This window comes from Ictalurus furcatus, chromosome 14 (genome assembly GCF_023375685.1).
Source record: "Ictalurus furcatus strain D&B chromosome 14, Billie_1.0, whole genome shotgun sequence".
In the NCBI taxonomy this organism is placed as follows: Eukaryota; Metazoa; Chordata; class Actinopteri; order Siluriformes; family Ictaluridae; genus Ictalurus; species Ictalurus furcatus.
Window position 1 is genome coordinate 3,096,197 of NC_071268.1, and position 15,427 is coordinate 3,111,623.

The following is a 15,427-nucleotide window of genomic DNA, read 5'->3' on the forward strand; positions in this document are numbered from 1 at the left end:
AGGGGGAGAGAGACGGAGGGAGAGGGAGAGATGAAGGGAGGGAGGGAGAGGGAGAGAGATGGAGGGAGAGGGAGAGAGATGGAGGGAGAGAGAGAGATGAAGGGAAAGAGAGAGAGACGGAGGGAGGGGGAGAGAGGGAGAGAGACAGAGGGAGAGATGAAGAGAGGGAGAGAGGGAGAGATGAAGGGAGGGAGAGAGAGAGGGAGAGATGAAGGGGGAGAGACGGAGGGAGGGAGAGAGAGAGGGAGAGAGAGACGGAGGGAGGGGGAGAGATGAAGGGAAAGAGAGGGAGAGAGAGAGGGAGAGATGAAGGGAGAGAGAGAGATGAAGGGAAAGAGAGAGAGACGGAGGGAGGGGGGGGAGGGAGAGGGGGAGGGAGACGGAGGGAGAGAGAGAGAGAGACGGAGGGAGAGAGACTGAGAGGGAGGGAGAGAGAGAGAGAGACGGAGGGGAGAGAGAGGGGGAGGGAGAGAGACGGAGGGAGAGGGAGAGATGAAGGGAGGGAGGGAGAGAGACGGAGAGAGAGAGAGAGGGAGAGACGGAGGGAGAGGGAGGGAGGGAGGGAGGGAGGGAGAGAGAGGGGGAGAGAGACGGAGGGAGGGAGGGAGAGAGAGGGGGAGAGAGACGGAGGGAGAGGGAGAGATGAAGGGAGGGAGGGAGAGGGAGAGAGATGGAGGGAGAGGGAGAGAGATGGAGGGAGAGAGAGAGATGAAGGGAAAGAGAGAGAGACGGAGGGAGGGGGAGAGAGGGAGAGAGACAGAGGGAGAGATGAAGAGAGGGAGAGAGGGAGAGATGAAGGGAGGGAGAGAGAGAGGGAGAGATGAAGGGGGAGAGACGGAGGGAGGGAGAGAGAGAGGGAGAGAGAGACGGAGGGAGGGGGAGAGATGAAGGGAAAGAGAGGGAGAGAGAGAGGGAGAGATGAAGGGAGAGAGAGAGATGAAGGGAAAGAGAGAGAGACGGAGGGAGAGGGGGAGGGAGAGGGAGACGGAGGGAGAGAGACGGAGGGAGAGAGACTGAGAGGGAGGGAGAGAGAGAGAGACGGAGGGAGAGAGAGGGGGAGGGAGAGAGACGGAGGGAGAGGGAGAGATGAAGGGAGGGAGGGAGAGAGACGGAGAGAGAGAGAGGGAGAGAGACGGAGAGAGTGAGAGTGGGAGAGGGGGAGAGAGAGGGGGAGAGAGAGAGAGTGAGAGTGGGGAGAGAGAGAGACGGAGAGAGAGAGGGGGAGAGACTGAGAGAGAGGGGGAGAGAGACGGAGGGAGAGAGAGGGGGGAGGGAGAGAGAGAGAGATGAAGGGAGAGAGAGAGAGAGACGGAGGGAGAGGGAGAGATGATGGGAGGGAGGGAGAGATGAAGGGAGAGGGGGAGAGAGACGGAGAGAGTGAGAGGGGGAGAGAGAGTGAGAGTGGGAGAGAGAGGGGGGGGGGGAGACGGAGAGAGTGAGAGTGGAGAGAGAGAGGGAGAGGGGGGGGGAGGGAGAGAGACGGAGGGAGAGGGAGAGATGAAGGGAGGGAGGGAGAGAGACGGAGAGAGAGAGAGGGGGAGAGACTGAGAGAGAGGGGGAGAGAGACGGAGAGAGTGAGAGTGGGATGAGGGGGAGAGAGAGGGGGAGAGAGAGAGAGTGAGAGTGGGAGAGAGAGAGACGGAGAGAGAGAGGGGGAGAGACTGAGAGAGAGGGGGAGAGAGGGGGAGGGAGAGAGAGAGAGATGAAGGGAGAGAGAGAGAGACGAGGGAGAGGGAGAGAGATGGAGGGAGAGGGACGGAGGGAGAGGGAGAGATGATGGGAGGGAGGGAGAGATGAAGGGAGAGGGGGAGAGAGACGGAGAGAGTGAGAGGGGGAGAGAGAGTGAGAGTGGGAGAGAGAGAGGGGGGGGAGACGGAGAGAGTGAGAGTGGGAGAGAGAGAGAGTGGGAGAGAGAGAGAGGGGGAGAGAGAGAGAGAGTGAGAGTGGGAGAGAGAGAGAGTGGGGGAGAGAGAGAGAGAGTGAGAGTGGGAGAGAGAGAGGGGGGGAGAGAGTGAGAGTGGGAGAGAGAGAGAGGGGGGGGAGAGAGAGAGAGAGGGGGGGAGAGAGAGAGAGGGGGGGAGAGACGGAGAGAGTGAGAGTGGGAGAGAGGGGTAGAGAGAGAGAGTGGGGGGGAGAGAGAGTGAGAGGGAGTGGGGGAGAGAGAGAGTGGGGGGAGAGAGAGAGAGAGAGAGTGAGGGTGAGAGGGAGAGAGAGAGTGGGGGAGAGAGAGAGAGAGTGAGGGTGAGGGGGGAGAGAGAGAGAGAGTGAGGGTGAGAGGGAGAGAGAGAGTGAGGGTGAGAGGGAGAGAGAGAGTGGGGGGAGAGAGGGGGAAAGAGACGGAGAGAGTGAGAGTGGGGGAGAGAGAGTGGGGGGAGAGAGGGTGAGAGGGAGAGAGAGAGTGGGGGAGAGAGAGAGGGTGAGAGGGGAGGGAGAGAGAGAGTGAGAGGGTGAGAGGGAGAGAGAGAGTGGGGGAGAGAGAGAGAGCGGGAGAGGGGGAGAGAGCGGGGAGAGGGAGGGGGAGAGAGCGGTGAGAGGGAGAGAGAGAGTGGGGGAGAGAGAGATGGGGAGAGAGAGTGGCGGAGAGAGAGGGAGAGGGAGAGAGACAGTGGGGGAGAGAGAGATGGAGAGAGAGAGTGGCAGAGAGAGGGAGAGGGGGAGAGAGACAGAGAGAGAGAGGGGGAGAGAGAGCGAGAGAGGCGAAGAGAGAGATGGAGAGAGAGTGGGGGAGAGAGGGAGAGGGGAAGAGGGGGTGAGAGGGAGAGAGAGTGGGGGAGAGAGAGTGGGGGAGAGAGGGAGAGGGGAAGAGAGAGATGGAGAGAGAGAGTGGGGGAGAGAGAGTGGGGAGAGAGTGGGAGAGGGGAAGAGAGAGATGGAGAGAGAGAGTGGGGGAGAGAGAGAGAGAGAGGGGGGAGAGAGACGGAGAGAGGGAGAGTGGCGGAGAGAGGGAGAGGGGGAGAGAGAGTGGGGAAGAGAGGGAGAGGGGGAGAGAGAGTGGCGGAGAGGAGGGAGAGGGGGAGAGAGAGTGGGGAAGAGGGGGAGAGAGAGTGGCGGAGAGGGGGAGAGAGAGTGGCGGAGAGGGGGAGAGAGAGTGGGGAAGAGAGGGAGAGGGGGAGAGAGTGGCGGAGAGAGGGGGAGAGAGAGTGGCGGAGAGAGGGAGAGGGGGAGAGAGTGGGGAAGAGAGGGAGAGGGGGAGAGAGTGGCGGAGAGAGGGAGAGGGGGAGAGAGAGCGGGTGAGAGGGGGGAGAGAGAGGGAGAGGGGGGAGAGAGAGTGGCGGTGAGAGGGGGAGAGAGAGTGGGGGAGAGGAGGGGGGAGAGAGAGTGGCGGAGAGAGGGAGAGGGGGAGAGAGAGCGGGTGAGAGGGGGAGAGAGAGGGAGAGGGGAAGAGAGAGAGTGGCGGAGAGAGGGAGAGGGGGAGAGAGAGCGGGAGAGAGAGGGAGAGGGGGAGAGAGAGTGGCGGTGAGAGGGGGAGAGAGAGTGGGGGAGAGAGGGGGGAGAGAGAGTGGCGGAGAGAGGGAGAGGGGGAGAGAGAGCGGGTGAGAGGGGGAGAGAGAGGGAGAGGGGAAGAGAGAGAGTGGCGGAGAGAGGGAGAGGGGGAGAGAGAGCGGGAGAGAGGGGGAGAGAGAGGGAGAGGGGGAGAGAGAGTGGGGGAGAGAGAGTGGGGGAGAGAGAGCGGGAGAGAGGGGGGAGAGAGAGGGAGAGGGGGAGAGAGAGTGGCGGAGAGAGGGAGAGGGGGAGAGAGTGGGGAAGAGAGGGAGAGGGGGAGAGAGAGTGGCGGAGAGAGGGAGAGGGGGAGAGAGTGGGGAAGAGAGGGAGAGGGGGAGAGAGAGTGGCGGAGAGGGGGAGAGAGTGGGGAAGAGAGGGAGAGGGGGAGAGAGAGTGGCGGAGAGAGGGAGAGGGGGAGAGAGAGCGGGTGAGAGGGGGAGAGAGAGGGAGAGGGGGAGAGAGAGTGGGGGAGAGAGAGCGGGAGAGAGGGGGAGAGAGAGTGGGGGAGAGAGAGTGGCGGAGAGAGGGAGAGGGGGAGAGAGAGCGGGTGAGAGGGGGAGAGAGAGGGAGAGGGGGAGAGAGAGTGGGGGAGAGAGAGTGGGGGAGAGAGAGCGGGAGAGAGGGGGAGAGAGAGGGAGAGGGGGAGAGAGAGTGGGGGAGAGAGAGTGGGCACATGACACACAGACGTGAGTCTTTTTGCCTGCAGTGACGTGTTCACGTGAATAAACGAAGCCCATTTGAAGTGTTAATTTGTGGGAGCGCTGCTTTTGACTGTCGCTCGTGTCCGTGTGCATCACGTGGCGTTTGTGGAAAGGCCTGCGTGCGTTTGTGGATTTCTGAAACGTTTGTCACGTCGACTCGTGTCCCCCCTCCACCGGATCTGCTCGTGCCAGATGTACAGCGAGATGACTTCTGCTACACGCCCACGTTTCTCCAGCCAATCACAGCAGATTCCCGCTCAGCCGTGCGCACGCTTGAGAAAGTGTCTGGTTAATGTCTGAGGAGCGTTTAGAAAGCCTTTCACACGTGCTCAGAGACGGGGTTTTCTTTACGGATCGTCTCTCTGCATTAAAGCTGCCGTTGATGACGTGCACTTGGAGCTGTCAGGATTCCTGCTATCTTGTGAGACGCGTCGTTCTGACATCATCACGACGCACGTGACGCATGTCGTGATGTCAAAACGGCGTTTCCTTCATTTTGCGATCACAAAGTACCGCTAACGGTCTTATTGACCAGCAGCTCCTGAGCTTCTGATCAGCGACCCGGAGCCATTGGGGTCGTGGTGCGTCTTTCGGTTTTTAGACGTATTCCCGAGGCGTCTACGTGTTTGGAAGGCTCACTGTACGTTTTAAACTCTATTTATTTCGTGTCGTATTTTCTCAGCAGTGTGTGTGGATGTGCTGGAGGACGGCTGCAGAGCCACTGATGAAAATTTGATTTGTGTGAGCCCAGAATAGCTGTAACAGCATTACTGTAGTCCTGAGAGTGTGCCGTTTCCCAGCGCGTTCACCCTGAGCGCCCTCTGTGTCCGCGTCAGACCGGCCCGGAATAATCACAGCTAAGCGGCGATTAGCACAGTTCTTTCAGCTGCCGAGTGGACTGGCGACCTTGTGGGAGGAATTAAAGCTTCTGGTTTGAGGTATAATATTATCTATAGATGTATAGATGGTTGGATATACACTTCGATTCTCTATCGTTTCTCTAGCTTCGCGTCATCCGCTCGTTCAGGCCGAGGCGTGCGCTCCCCTCAAAACTAGCGGGCAGAGCGTTCACACAAACCCTCGTGACCCAGACGCCCACGCCGTTTTCTCAGAGGCCGAGAGGAAGCATGGAGAAAGGTCAGGACGAGTAAAACGGAAGACGGAGAGTGACACCACGGTCCAGTTGTGGGAAGTTCTCACGGTAGACCCTGCAGCAGCACGTGCGTGACATCATTTCGCACTTGAGGGCATCCCCGAAGAGGGCCTGGTCTCAGAATCCCGCTGTGTTGACATCACACGACGTTCATTTTAATATCATTTGGATTTCGAGTAGCATTACATATGCGTTAAGTACATAGTGTGTGTGTGTGTGTGTGTGTGTGTGTGTGTGCTGTAAGCATCAGTCTGTTAACATTTGCTTTTGTCCCCTCTTTGTTCTTTCTCTTTCCCTGCCCACAGAGATTACGCAGATTATCGACCAAATACAAGACGGAAAAAATCTATCCCACTAACGTCGGCGAGAGAGAAGAAAACGTGAAAAAGAACCGGTATAAAGACATCCTGCCGTGTAAGTAATGCACCGCGTGTTGTGCAGTTTAATAGCTGTACTGTTTATTGCCCGAGTGAATCACGTTCATGATGCTGTCACTGAAGTCGGTGTCTCCCGTGCGAGTGCGACCCGAGACGTGAGCCGGACCGGCTGCTGTTGAGCTAGGGTCCGCTTCCTCCTGTCCAGTTAATGTGCGCGAGCTGTTTTCACCTGGGAAAGATGATGATGATGCAACTACGATCCTGCAGCCACTGAGGGGTGAGACCGTACCGAACAGAACTGATCCGGATCCCCGGGACAAGCACGTGACCTCTCCAGGCGGTCTTAGCGTTTAATTCGTAGACGCCTGGCAGACTGGAAGGTTGAACATCCTGTAAAAGTACACGGCGCTGTGTTTGAAATGTAGCGCGCTTCAGGCCCCCGTACACGACCCCGAGGAAGCCAAATGGCGAACGGGGTAACCGCCATCGTTATTTCGATATGACCGGATCGTAACGCGCAAGACGTCGGAAATACTCCGCGCTTCCATTTGGAATTCGGCAAACTCCGTTCACGTAAACGCAGACGCAGACGCGCGATCCGCATCGTGTCACGGTTTCCGCGTCCGCGACTAGGAAACCAAATACGGTCGCAGGTCGCTTTCGAAAACCGTCCGAAATCCTTCCGTAAGCGACGCACCTCGGTATTGTGAGCGCTGCGATTCTGAACCCTGCTGCGTCACGCACGTCTAGATCATATCGATACGCTTTACTAGGCCGATTAATCGGCGTGCACAGATGACGGACGGTCTTTTCCGAACCGGGAACACACGGATAGCTGGAACGTCTCTAGAGGACGCTACCTCATTAGAGACGTTAGGTTTTAGTCAGGCTCGACGACACCGGACGGAATAAATGGCTTATATAAACGAACAGGGGGGATTATGCTCTCGCTGGCACACAGACTGTTCGCGTGGGGCAGCTTACGGTTCCCGACACCGCCGGCCGCCGGTGTACGGCTTGTTAAATCCGGGTGCGGATTCTTCTGTCTAAATCTGCAAAGATTTAATCAGTGTGCTCTGTACCATACTGTACGACACCGGGAACGCGGTCCGCTCTGAAAGTATTGGAACAGCAAGGCCGGTTCTTGTTTGTTTTTGTTTTTTGCTGTAGACTGAAGACGTTTGGGTTTGAGATCAAAAGATGAATGATTTCAGATTTCATTTCCCGATCTTTCCATCTACGAGGTTTTCAAGAACGTGGAACGTGGCACCTTTTTATGTTTGAAACGCACCCATTTTTCTTCACGCGATCGATAATATTGGAACACGCGACCGGCTCGTCTAAAGAATGAATCGCTCGGAATGTCTGCTCTTGGTTTGAGCCCTGGGTTTCACCTGTGAACGCTGCATTCGTTGTTAAAAAGGATAAACCGACATGAAGACCAGAGAGCTGTCTATAGGAGGGGGAAAAAAAAAACAAAGCAAGGCATTTTGAAGCTGAGCGAGCGAGGGGAAAGTCTATCGGCGCCACGGCACAAGCGCTGGGTGTTGGGTTCGTGATCCGAAACGTACGAGCTCATCGGTCGAGCACGGTGGAGCTAGCGTCACGGCCTTTGGAACGGCTTGTTTAACACGTCTAGATCTAAATATGAGGAAATGAAAGCTGGAATTCTCGGTTCTGGGATCTGTTGTCTCATATCTTTTCATTCCTCAAACTCCGAGCAACACCGGATAAATTGTTCTCTACTTTTTTATTTTATTTTATTTTAATAGTTAGCCCTACTGCTATGCGCTAGAAATCAAAACAGGACCGGAACGTTCTGGAAAGCGTTCTATCTTCCGTCTAACGTAATCGAGATCACTATGTTTCAAAACAACAACATCTTTTATTTTAAAAAATAAATAAATAATAAATAAATCCGTTCTAAAGCCGGACGCACTTGCAGTACAGCGCTGCTGCGAGTCAGCACGGAGTCCTTTCAGCAGCATTTGCAGTGCTCGAACCCAGCGCGTGAAGAACACTCTCTCATTCACGATGGAGAACGATCATTCAAGAGCGAGCAGGAGCACGCATGCTTGTCCGACAGTGTTTCACAAACGACTCGAACCCCCCTGTCTGAGGCGGTTCAGCAGAGTCCTGCGGCTCCGTGCGCAGCGCGACTCGGTGAGGTGAGTTGTTGATGTGTGTACCAGCTGTGCCGTTGTCTCACTGTGACTTTCTCCCCCTTTAGTCGACCACAGTCGAGTGAAAGTGACATTAAAAACATCCAATCAGGACACGGATTACATCAACGCAAACTTCATTAAGGTAAAAGGAGTGAGAACTGTTGCTCATGTTTGTTGAGCGAAACAGGCACACACACACACACACACACACACTCACGCACACACACTCACACACTACAGTGTAAATATTTTATCTCCATCTCGAGCTTCATTGCACGCTGATTTGAAGAAGCGCAATAATAAACAGAGTCGACATCTTTTTTTAAATAAATAAATAAATCAAATGTATGCCTGTAGAAACCATGACTAGACGAGGAGAGGTACTTGAGAGGTACTTGAGAGGTACTTGAGAGGTACTTGAGAGGTACTTGGGTATTTAGGACGGGTTTGTATAACCAAATTTGTTCTAAGCTAAAGTACAAGGTGAGCTCATGTTCCACACACCTCGTGACGGCGAATCAGCAAGCGGTCGTGTTTTTAAACCAAAACTCGAACGTTGAATCAGTCACACGGCGTCGTACATTCGCTAGCCGCTCAGGATTAAAATCTTTTATGCAGTTGGTTGGTTGTCCGGCGCTCGTTTTCTCTTTCGAGTCGAAGCAGCGGCGCCGTTTCCCGTGGTCTAAAGTCGCTGCCTCGGTGCTAGCGCCGCACGCTCGAGGTATATGATATATTCATTTTTAAAAATGGTCGCAAACCGACTGGGATCTGAAGGTGTGTATCCCCCAGTACGTTTCCAGAGCGGCGTAGGATCTGTGCCGCGGGCTCGCGGCGGTCCATCCCCCGAGTAAGACGCTTGATATCGGCTTTTCCTTTCGCTTGCAACGCCGATGCTTGTGTGTGACGGGGAAAAGCCGTTTTACATCAAACAAACAGATTCCACGAATCATGAGATCACCAAATAGGAGCGAGAACTACTACTGTCTATAAAAGAATGCCCGTGTGTGTGTGTGTGTGTGTGTGAAATGTTTTAATGTCTGATTTCATCCTGTGGTTTGTGCAGGGAGTGGACGGGCCTGAGGCCTACATTGCCACGCAGGGTCCGTTACCCAACACTGTCCTCGACTTCTGGAGGATGATCTGGGAGTACCACGTCGCAGTGAGTAGCTCCAGTTTTGTTTTGGTTTGGTTTGCGGAGTGAACACGCAGCAGTCAGAGATCGCTTTCGCGGCTTTCTCGCATAACCGCGGAACGCGTGTCCGTTTGCGTGTGCCGGTATGACTGTCTGGTGCCTTGGCTTAATTAGAATTTGTGCTGTCATAGGAAAATAATCCACCGCGATGCACGTCGCCTCACCCGAGCGGCTGGTTTTCCCGCTGGCTGTGACTTCTCCCACAGCACGGCGATCCGCCAGAGATTACAGTCCTTCCTTAAGAAATGACGGACACGTTGCGCTTCTGAACTGTTTATCGTCGTGTTGAATGTTCTGGAACGTCTGAGAGACAAGTTCGTTCTTGTCCTCTCGTCAGCGTTACACAGGATAGCGCAGGAATCATGTTGTTCCCGCACGCTGTCGGCGAGGAGCGTTCGCAGATCCGCGATCGAGTGTGCCGCGGGCTCGGGAAGCGTTCAGACCCCTTTGCTTTGTGCACACTTGATTTGCATTAAAGATTTCTTTTTAAACGGGTTAATCGGTCAAGGAACTTTAAAGTTTTTCGAGACTGACGCAGGAGGACTCGAAGCGGTACTTTACACTGAAGATGCTCTTACTAAGTGCTGAGTGAAGAATCTGAATACTTACTTAAATGAGAGCTTTCTGTTTGATTTGTAAAAATGATTTGCTTCGTCTGTATGAGTTATTGCGTGTATTAATCCCCCCCCAGCCCAAAAAAAAAACACAGCGTGAACAGCGGGACGGGCTCTGAACGCTTTCTGGTGTAATTCTCAGCGTGTATGGTGCTGTTTAAATGTAAAAGGTCTGAATGTACTCCACTTTGTTCTGCAGGTCGTTGTCATGGCGTGTCGGGAGTTTGAGATGGGCCGGGTAAGAGTGATCATGCTCTTTTAACACACTTGGGTGCGTTTGTGTACCGGAGTGTTCTTTGTAACTGTTTTGTAAGAAAGTGATGAATACTTTTGAATATGTTTTTATTACAAACAGGATTCTCTCTCCAAGCGCTCTGCACCTGTATAACGCTTTAATGTGGTTGAGTTTGGGTCGGACGAGCACCGGTCAGGCTTTTCTACGGTGCGGTTTAGGTAGTGGGCATCATATTAAGTGGGGTTTATTTTTAATGAAAGCCATCTGTTTCCTGCCTGCAGAAAAAATGTGAGCGGTACTATCCCCAGTTTGGAGACGAGCCCATGTCCTTTGGCCCTTTCAGGATCTCCTGTGTGAGTTGCGGCTTCCTGCATACATTTCCCAGCATGCTCCACATTCGTCTCCTTTGACTCGAGTCCGTTAAGGACGAGACGAAATCGTGGTTTATTTCTGTCTTTCTTTCTTTCGCCGACTCCGATAGGAATCGGAACAAGCTCGAACCGACTATTACATTCGCAGCTTAACGGTGGAGTTTGACAACGTGAGTATCTTCCGCCATCCGGTCCGCTGAGATCGGTTTCCCGTTACGTTTATTTTACATGTGTGTGTGTGTGTCCATCATCTGGTCCGTCTCCTTACTGACCGTCCTTTCGTTCTTTAGGATTCTCGTAGAATAACCCAATTCCATTACATCAACTGGCCAGACCACGATGTTCCCTCATCGTTCGACTCGATATTGGACATGATCGCGCTGATGAGGGAGTACCAGGAGCACGATGAGGTTCCTGTCTGCGTACACTGCAGGTTTACTTGCTTTCATACTGTTTTTCATGTATTTTGGACGTCCAACGTGTCTGTTCCGTGAGTGTCTATGGGGTGCCGTTGATTTGGCATAGCTGAAGGGTGACATCATGTCCGACTCACAAGGCTTACGTAGGAGTGTGTGTGTGTGTGTGTGTGTGTGTGTGTGAGAGAGACAGAATAGGGGCTCTAAACTGCATTCTTGGCCCTTTTCAATACCTTTGATCTGAGGCTATAATTAATTGCAGTCAGGAAATACCTTTAGGCAAGTTGTTATCGGCCCATTTGAAGCCGCATGGGTTGTCTCAGGGCTCAGACCGGAGGCGCACACCGTTTAAACGCCTGTCCCGGGTACGAGACGCTGGTTGCGGGAAAGCCCGTACTCATTTGCTACGAAGTGTATGAAAGAGATCGAATTCGAGTCCTGAGGCTGAGTCAAACACGCTTCATTTCTCAAATCTGATCTGGATTTCCTTTTTCTCTCCTCCCCCTCTAACACCCCCCCCCCCTCCCCTCCCCCCTCTTGTATTTGCAGTGCTGGATGTGGGAGAACAGGTGCTATTTGTGCCATTGACTATACATGGAACCTGCTGAAAACTGGGGTAACCTCGTTAGCCTGTCCGTGTTTGCAGCTACCGTATCAGTGTGTTTGCCTTTTCAGGTCATTACACTCACGCGTCGTCTCAAACTGCTTTCTTCTAGAGAATTCCTGAGGATTTTAACGTCTTCCAACTGATTCAGGAGATGCGGACGCAGAGGCACTCGGCCGTTCAGACGAAGGTGAGTTAACGCCTTGTAGAAATATAAGCACGTACAGGTGTATTTCCAAACAAATGAATCGTGTGCTCGTTTATCATTCTCTCTCTCTCTCTCTCTCTCTCTCTCTCTCTCACAGGAGCAGTACGAGTTGGTCCATAGAGCTATCGCTCAACTTTTCGAGAAGCAGCTGTTGCTGCTGGAGAGTCCTACGAATTCAGAGCTGACAGATGGCATGGTGAGCGTCGACACTCCACTATTCATTCAGTGTCCAGAGTGTCCAGCGTACATTTTGGTACTTTGCAATCATGCATGACTCAAATACCTAATGTTCTTCCTGTTCGGGGGGGGGGGGGACAAATTTTTAAAAATAAAATGACGCTCACTGTAGCGAGGGAAGAGAGGAGGAAAAAACAAACAAACGCTAACACGCTCAAGTGTGTGCGAATGTAAAAAGAGGAACAGTTAGCACTTGGACCGGCGCCAGGGCTGACATCCTGTTTATAAGGCAGAGAACTGCAGACTTAATGCTCCCAAAATGCCCTTAGAGCCTGAGAATCAACCCACATCTGGCACCGAGAACACACACACGCACAGCCTCCGTCCAGTAATCATGGCTTGGGCCACTGGCCATGGAGTCTCACACACACACACACACACACACACACACTTATCTCAGAGAAAGAGTTGGAATCATGTTCGTGTATTTAAAGTAACTGTTGATTTTCTGTCATAAGTGCATAAATTAACAAAGTAAAGTCAACTGACTTTCAGAAAGCAATGTGTATTTAGGATGCAGTACTGTTATTTGCCAGGGGTAGTGTACTTGCAGTGCCTATCCATTAATATTGGCACCCTCGGTAAATATGAGCAAAGAAGGCTGTGAAGGATTGTCTGTTGTGTAACCTTTTGATCTTCTGTTTAAAAAAAAAAAAATCACAAAAATACTCTGCTCTCATGGATCTCAAACAATTGCAAACACACCACAGGTTTTTATAAAAAAACAACATTTTTTGTTAAATATAGGTGGGCAACAATTATTGGCACCCTTTTAGTCAATACTTTTAGTCAAAACGTCCCTTTGTCAAGATAACAGCTGTGAGTCTTCTCCTATAACGCCTGATGAGGTTGGAGAACACATGGCGAGGGATCTGAGAGCGTTCCTCCATACAGAACCTCTCCAGATCCTTCACATTTGGAGGTCCACGCTGGTGGACTCTCCTCTTCAGTTCACCCCACAGGTTTTCTATGGGGTTCAGGTCAGGGGACTGGGAGGGTCATGGCAGGACCTTGATTTTGTGGTCAGTAAACCATTTTTGTGTTGATTTTGATGATGTTTTGGATCATCGTCCTGCTGGAAGATCCAACCACGGCCCATTTGAATCTTTCTGGCAGAGGCAGTCAGGTTTTCATTTAATATCTGTTGATATTTGATAGAGTCCATGATGCCATGTATCCTAACAAAATGTCCAGGTCCTCTGGCAGAAAAACAGCCCCAAAACATTAAAGATCCTCCTCCATATTTAACCGTGGGCATGAGGTACTTTTCCATATGGCTACCTCTCTATTTGAGGTATATATTGTGGCAAGCTCTATTCTGGTTTCATCTGACCATAGAACCCGATCCCATTTGAAGTTCCAGTAGTGTCTGCACACTGAAGACGCTCGAGTTTGTTTTTGGATGAGAGTAGAGGCTTTTTTCTTGAAACCCTTCCAAACAACTTGTGGTGATGTAGGTGACTTCAGATTGTAGTTTTGGAGACTTTCTGACCCCAAGACACAACTAACTTCTGCAATTCTCCAGCTGTGATCCTTGGAGATGTTTTATCCACTCGAACCGTCCTCTTCACAGTGCGTTGAGACGATATAGACACACGTCCAATTCCAGGTCGATTCATAACATTTCCAGTGGACTGGAACTTCTTAATTATTGCCCTGATGGTGGAAATGGGCGTTTTCAATGCTCGTGCTATTTTCTTATAGACACGCCCCATTGTGTGAAGCTCAACAACCTTTTACTGCACATCACAGCTACATTCCTCGCTCTTACCCATTGGTATGAACGACTAAGGGAATTTGGCCTGTGTGTCACCTCATATTTATACCCCTGTGAAACAGGAAGTCACGGTTGAACAATTTTCTCCCAGGTGTACTGAAAACATTTACAATATCACAGCCTTCTTTGCTCATATTTACCAAGGGTGCCAATATTAGTGGAGGGCGCTGTGTATTTTATATGTCTATATATTTTAAGGGTAGAAGGTGGGGGGTGGGGATGGGGGAGGGGATGGGGGAAAGCTTGTGAGCAACATTCTGACCCATTGTCTTGTCTTAATTGCGTTTTCTGTGTGTGTGTGTGTGTGTGTGTGTGTGTGTGTGTGTGTGTGTGTGTGTGTGTGTTCCCAGGATGAAGGCAGTCCAGAAAAACCCAGCCAGAATTCGGATGAGGACCAGTGGGACACGCCTCCACCCAAACCACCGCGTATTCGGAGGTAACAGGAACTACCATGCTTCAAGGGGTTCTGGGTTTACTTATCGTTGTAGACCACAGTATGGAATGTGATGTAAGACGAGGTGTGGTTTCTGTGCAGGGTTTTTGGGTGGTTTAGTGGTGGTGTGAGTGTAGATTAACATGGTACTCACGAGTCTCGCGTCATCTCGTCCGGAGTGACGAGAGCCACTGTTTCCCACGGTGTTCTTTCTAAAGCGGATGCAGGTGTATATACGGTGTAACTCGTTTGTAGGTACTTTGTTTAATGTCCACGCTGTGAGCGGCCCGTGTTGACTTGATGCCACTCGCTGAACTCGGGGTTGAGGAGACCGACCGGAATTCCAGAGCAGGAAATCTGAGTTGAGAGGCTTTTCTCTAGTCGGAGGTCAAGAATTACAAGCTATGACCTTAGAATACAGCGTGTGTGTGTTTGTGTGTGCGCGATTGTGTATGTAATTGTGTATACTTCATACAGAGCGTATAATATCGGTTGAGTTTTTGCAGCAGGTTTATGAACTGTGACACTTTGTAATATTTTATCTCTGTATGAGCTACTGCAGCAGAGAACGAGGGAGAGAGAGAGGTGTAGAGAGAGAGAGAGAGAGGTGTAGAGAGAGAGAGAGAGGTGTAGAGAGAGAGAGGTGTAGAGAGAGAGAGGGGTGTAGAGAGAGAGAGAGGGGGGGTTGTAGAGAGAGAGAGAGGTGTAGAGGAGAGAGAGGTGTAGAGAGAGAGAGGTGTGGGGAGAGAGAGAGGGGTGTAGAGAGAGAGAGAGAGAGGGGTGTAGAGAGAGAGAGAGGGGTGTAGAGAGAGGGGTGTAGAGAGAGAGAGAGAGGTGTAGAGAGAGAGAGAGAGGTGTAGAGAGAGAGAGGTGTAGAGAGAGAGAGGTGTAGAGAGAGAGAGGTGTAGAGAGAGAGAGAGAGGTGTAGAGAGAGAGAGAGAGAGGTGTGGGGAGAGAGAGAGAGGTGTAGAGAGAGAGAGAGAGAGGGGTGTAGAGAGAGAGAGGTGTGGGGAGAGAGAGAGAGGTGTGGGGAGAGAGAGAGAGGGGGGGTGTAGAGAGAGAGAGAGAGAGAGGGGTGTAGAGAGAGAGAGGGGGTGGAGAGAGAGAGAGAGAGGGTGTAGAGAGAGAGAGGGGTGGAGAGAGAGAGAGAGGTGTAGAGAGAGAGAGAGAGGTGTAGAGAGAGAGAGAGAGGTGTAGAGAGAGAGAGAGAGGTGTAGAGAGAGAGAGGGGTGTAGAGAGAGAGAGGGGTGTAGAGAGAGAGAGAGGGGTGGGGAGAGAGAGAGAGGGTGTAGAGAGAGAGAGAGGGGTGGGGAGAGAGAGAGAGGTGTAGAGAGAGAGAGGTGTAGAGAGAGAGAGAGAGAGAGGTGTAGAGAGAGAGAGAGAGAGTGTAGAGAGAGAGAGAGAGGTGTAGAGAGAGAGAGGTGTAGAGAGAGAGAGGTGTAGAGAGAGAGAGAGGTGTAG

General features: G+C 52.2%; 1 protein-coding gene across 4 annotated transcripts in view; it reads left to right on the top strand.

The window, feature by feature from the left end:
- Positions 1-15,427, top strand: part of ptpn12 (protein tyrosine phosphatase non-receptor type 12) — a 53,550-nt gene that overhangs the window by 22,229 nt on the left and 15,894 nt on the right. For all 4 annotated transcript variants that reach the window (XM_053642312.1, XM_053642313.1, XM_053642314.1 and 1 more), the window contains exons 2-12: positions 5,643-5,751; positions 7,945-8,021; positions 8,943-9,038; positions 9,885-9,923; positions 10,202-10,273; positions 10,402-10,461; positions 10,582-10,724; positions 11,257-11,323; positions 11,424-11,501; positions 11,617-11,715; positions 13,884-13,969. In XM_053642312.1, the coding sequence (XP_053498287.1) occupies positions 5,643-5,751; positions 7,945-8,021; positions 8,943-9,038; positions 9,885-9,923; positions 10,202-10,273; positions 10,402-10,461; positions 10,582-10,724; positions 11,257-11,323; positions 11,424-11,501; positions 11,617-11,715; positions 13,884-13,969 (926 nt within the window). The remainder of the gene's footprint in view (positions 1-5,642; positions 5,752-7,944; positions 8,022-8,942; positions 9,039-9,884; positions 9,924-10,201; positions 10,274-10,401; positions 10,462-10,581; positions 10,725-11,256; positions 11,324-11,423; positions 11,502-11,616; positions 11,716-13,883; positions 13,970-15,427) is intronic.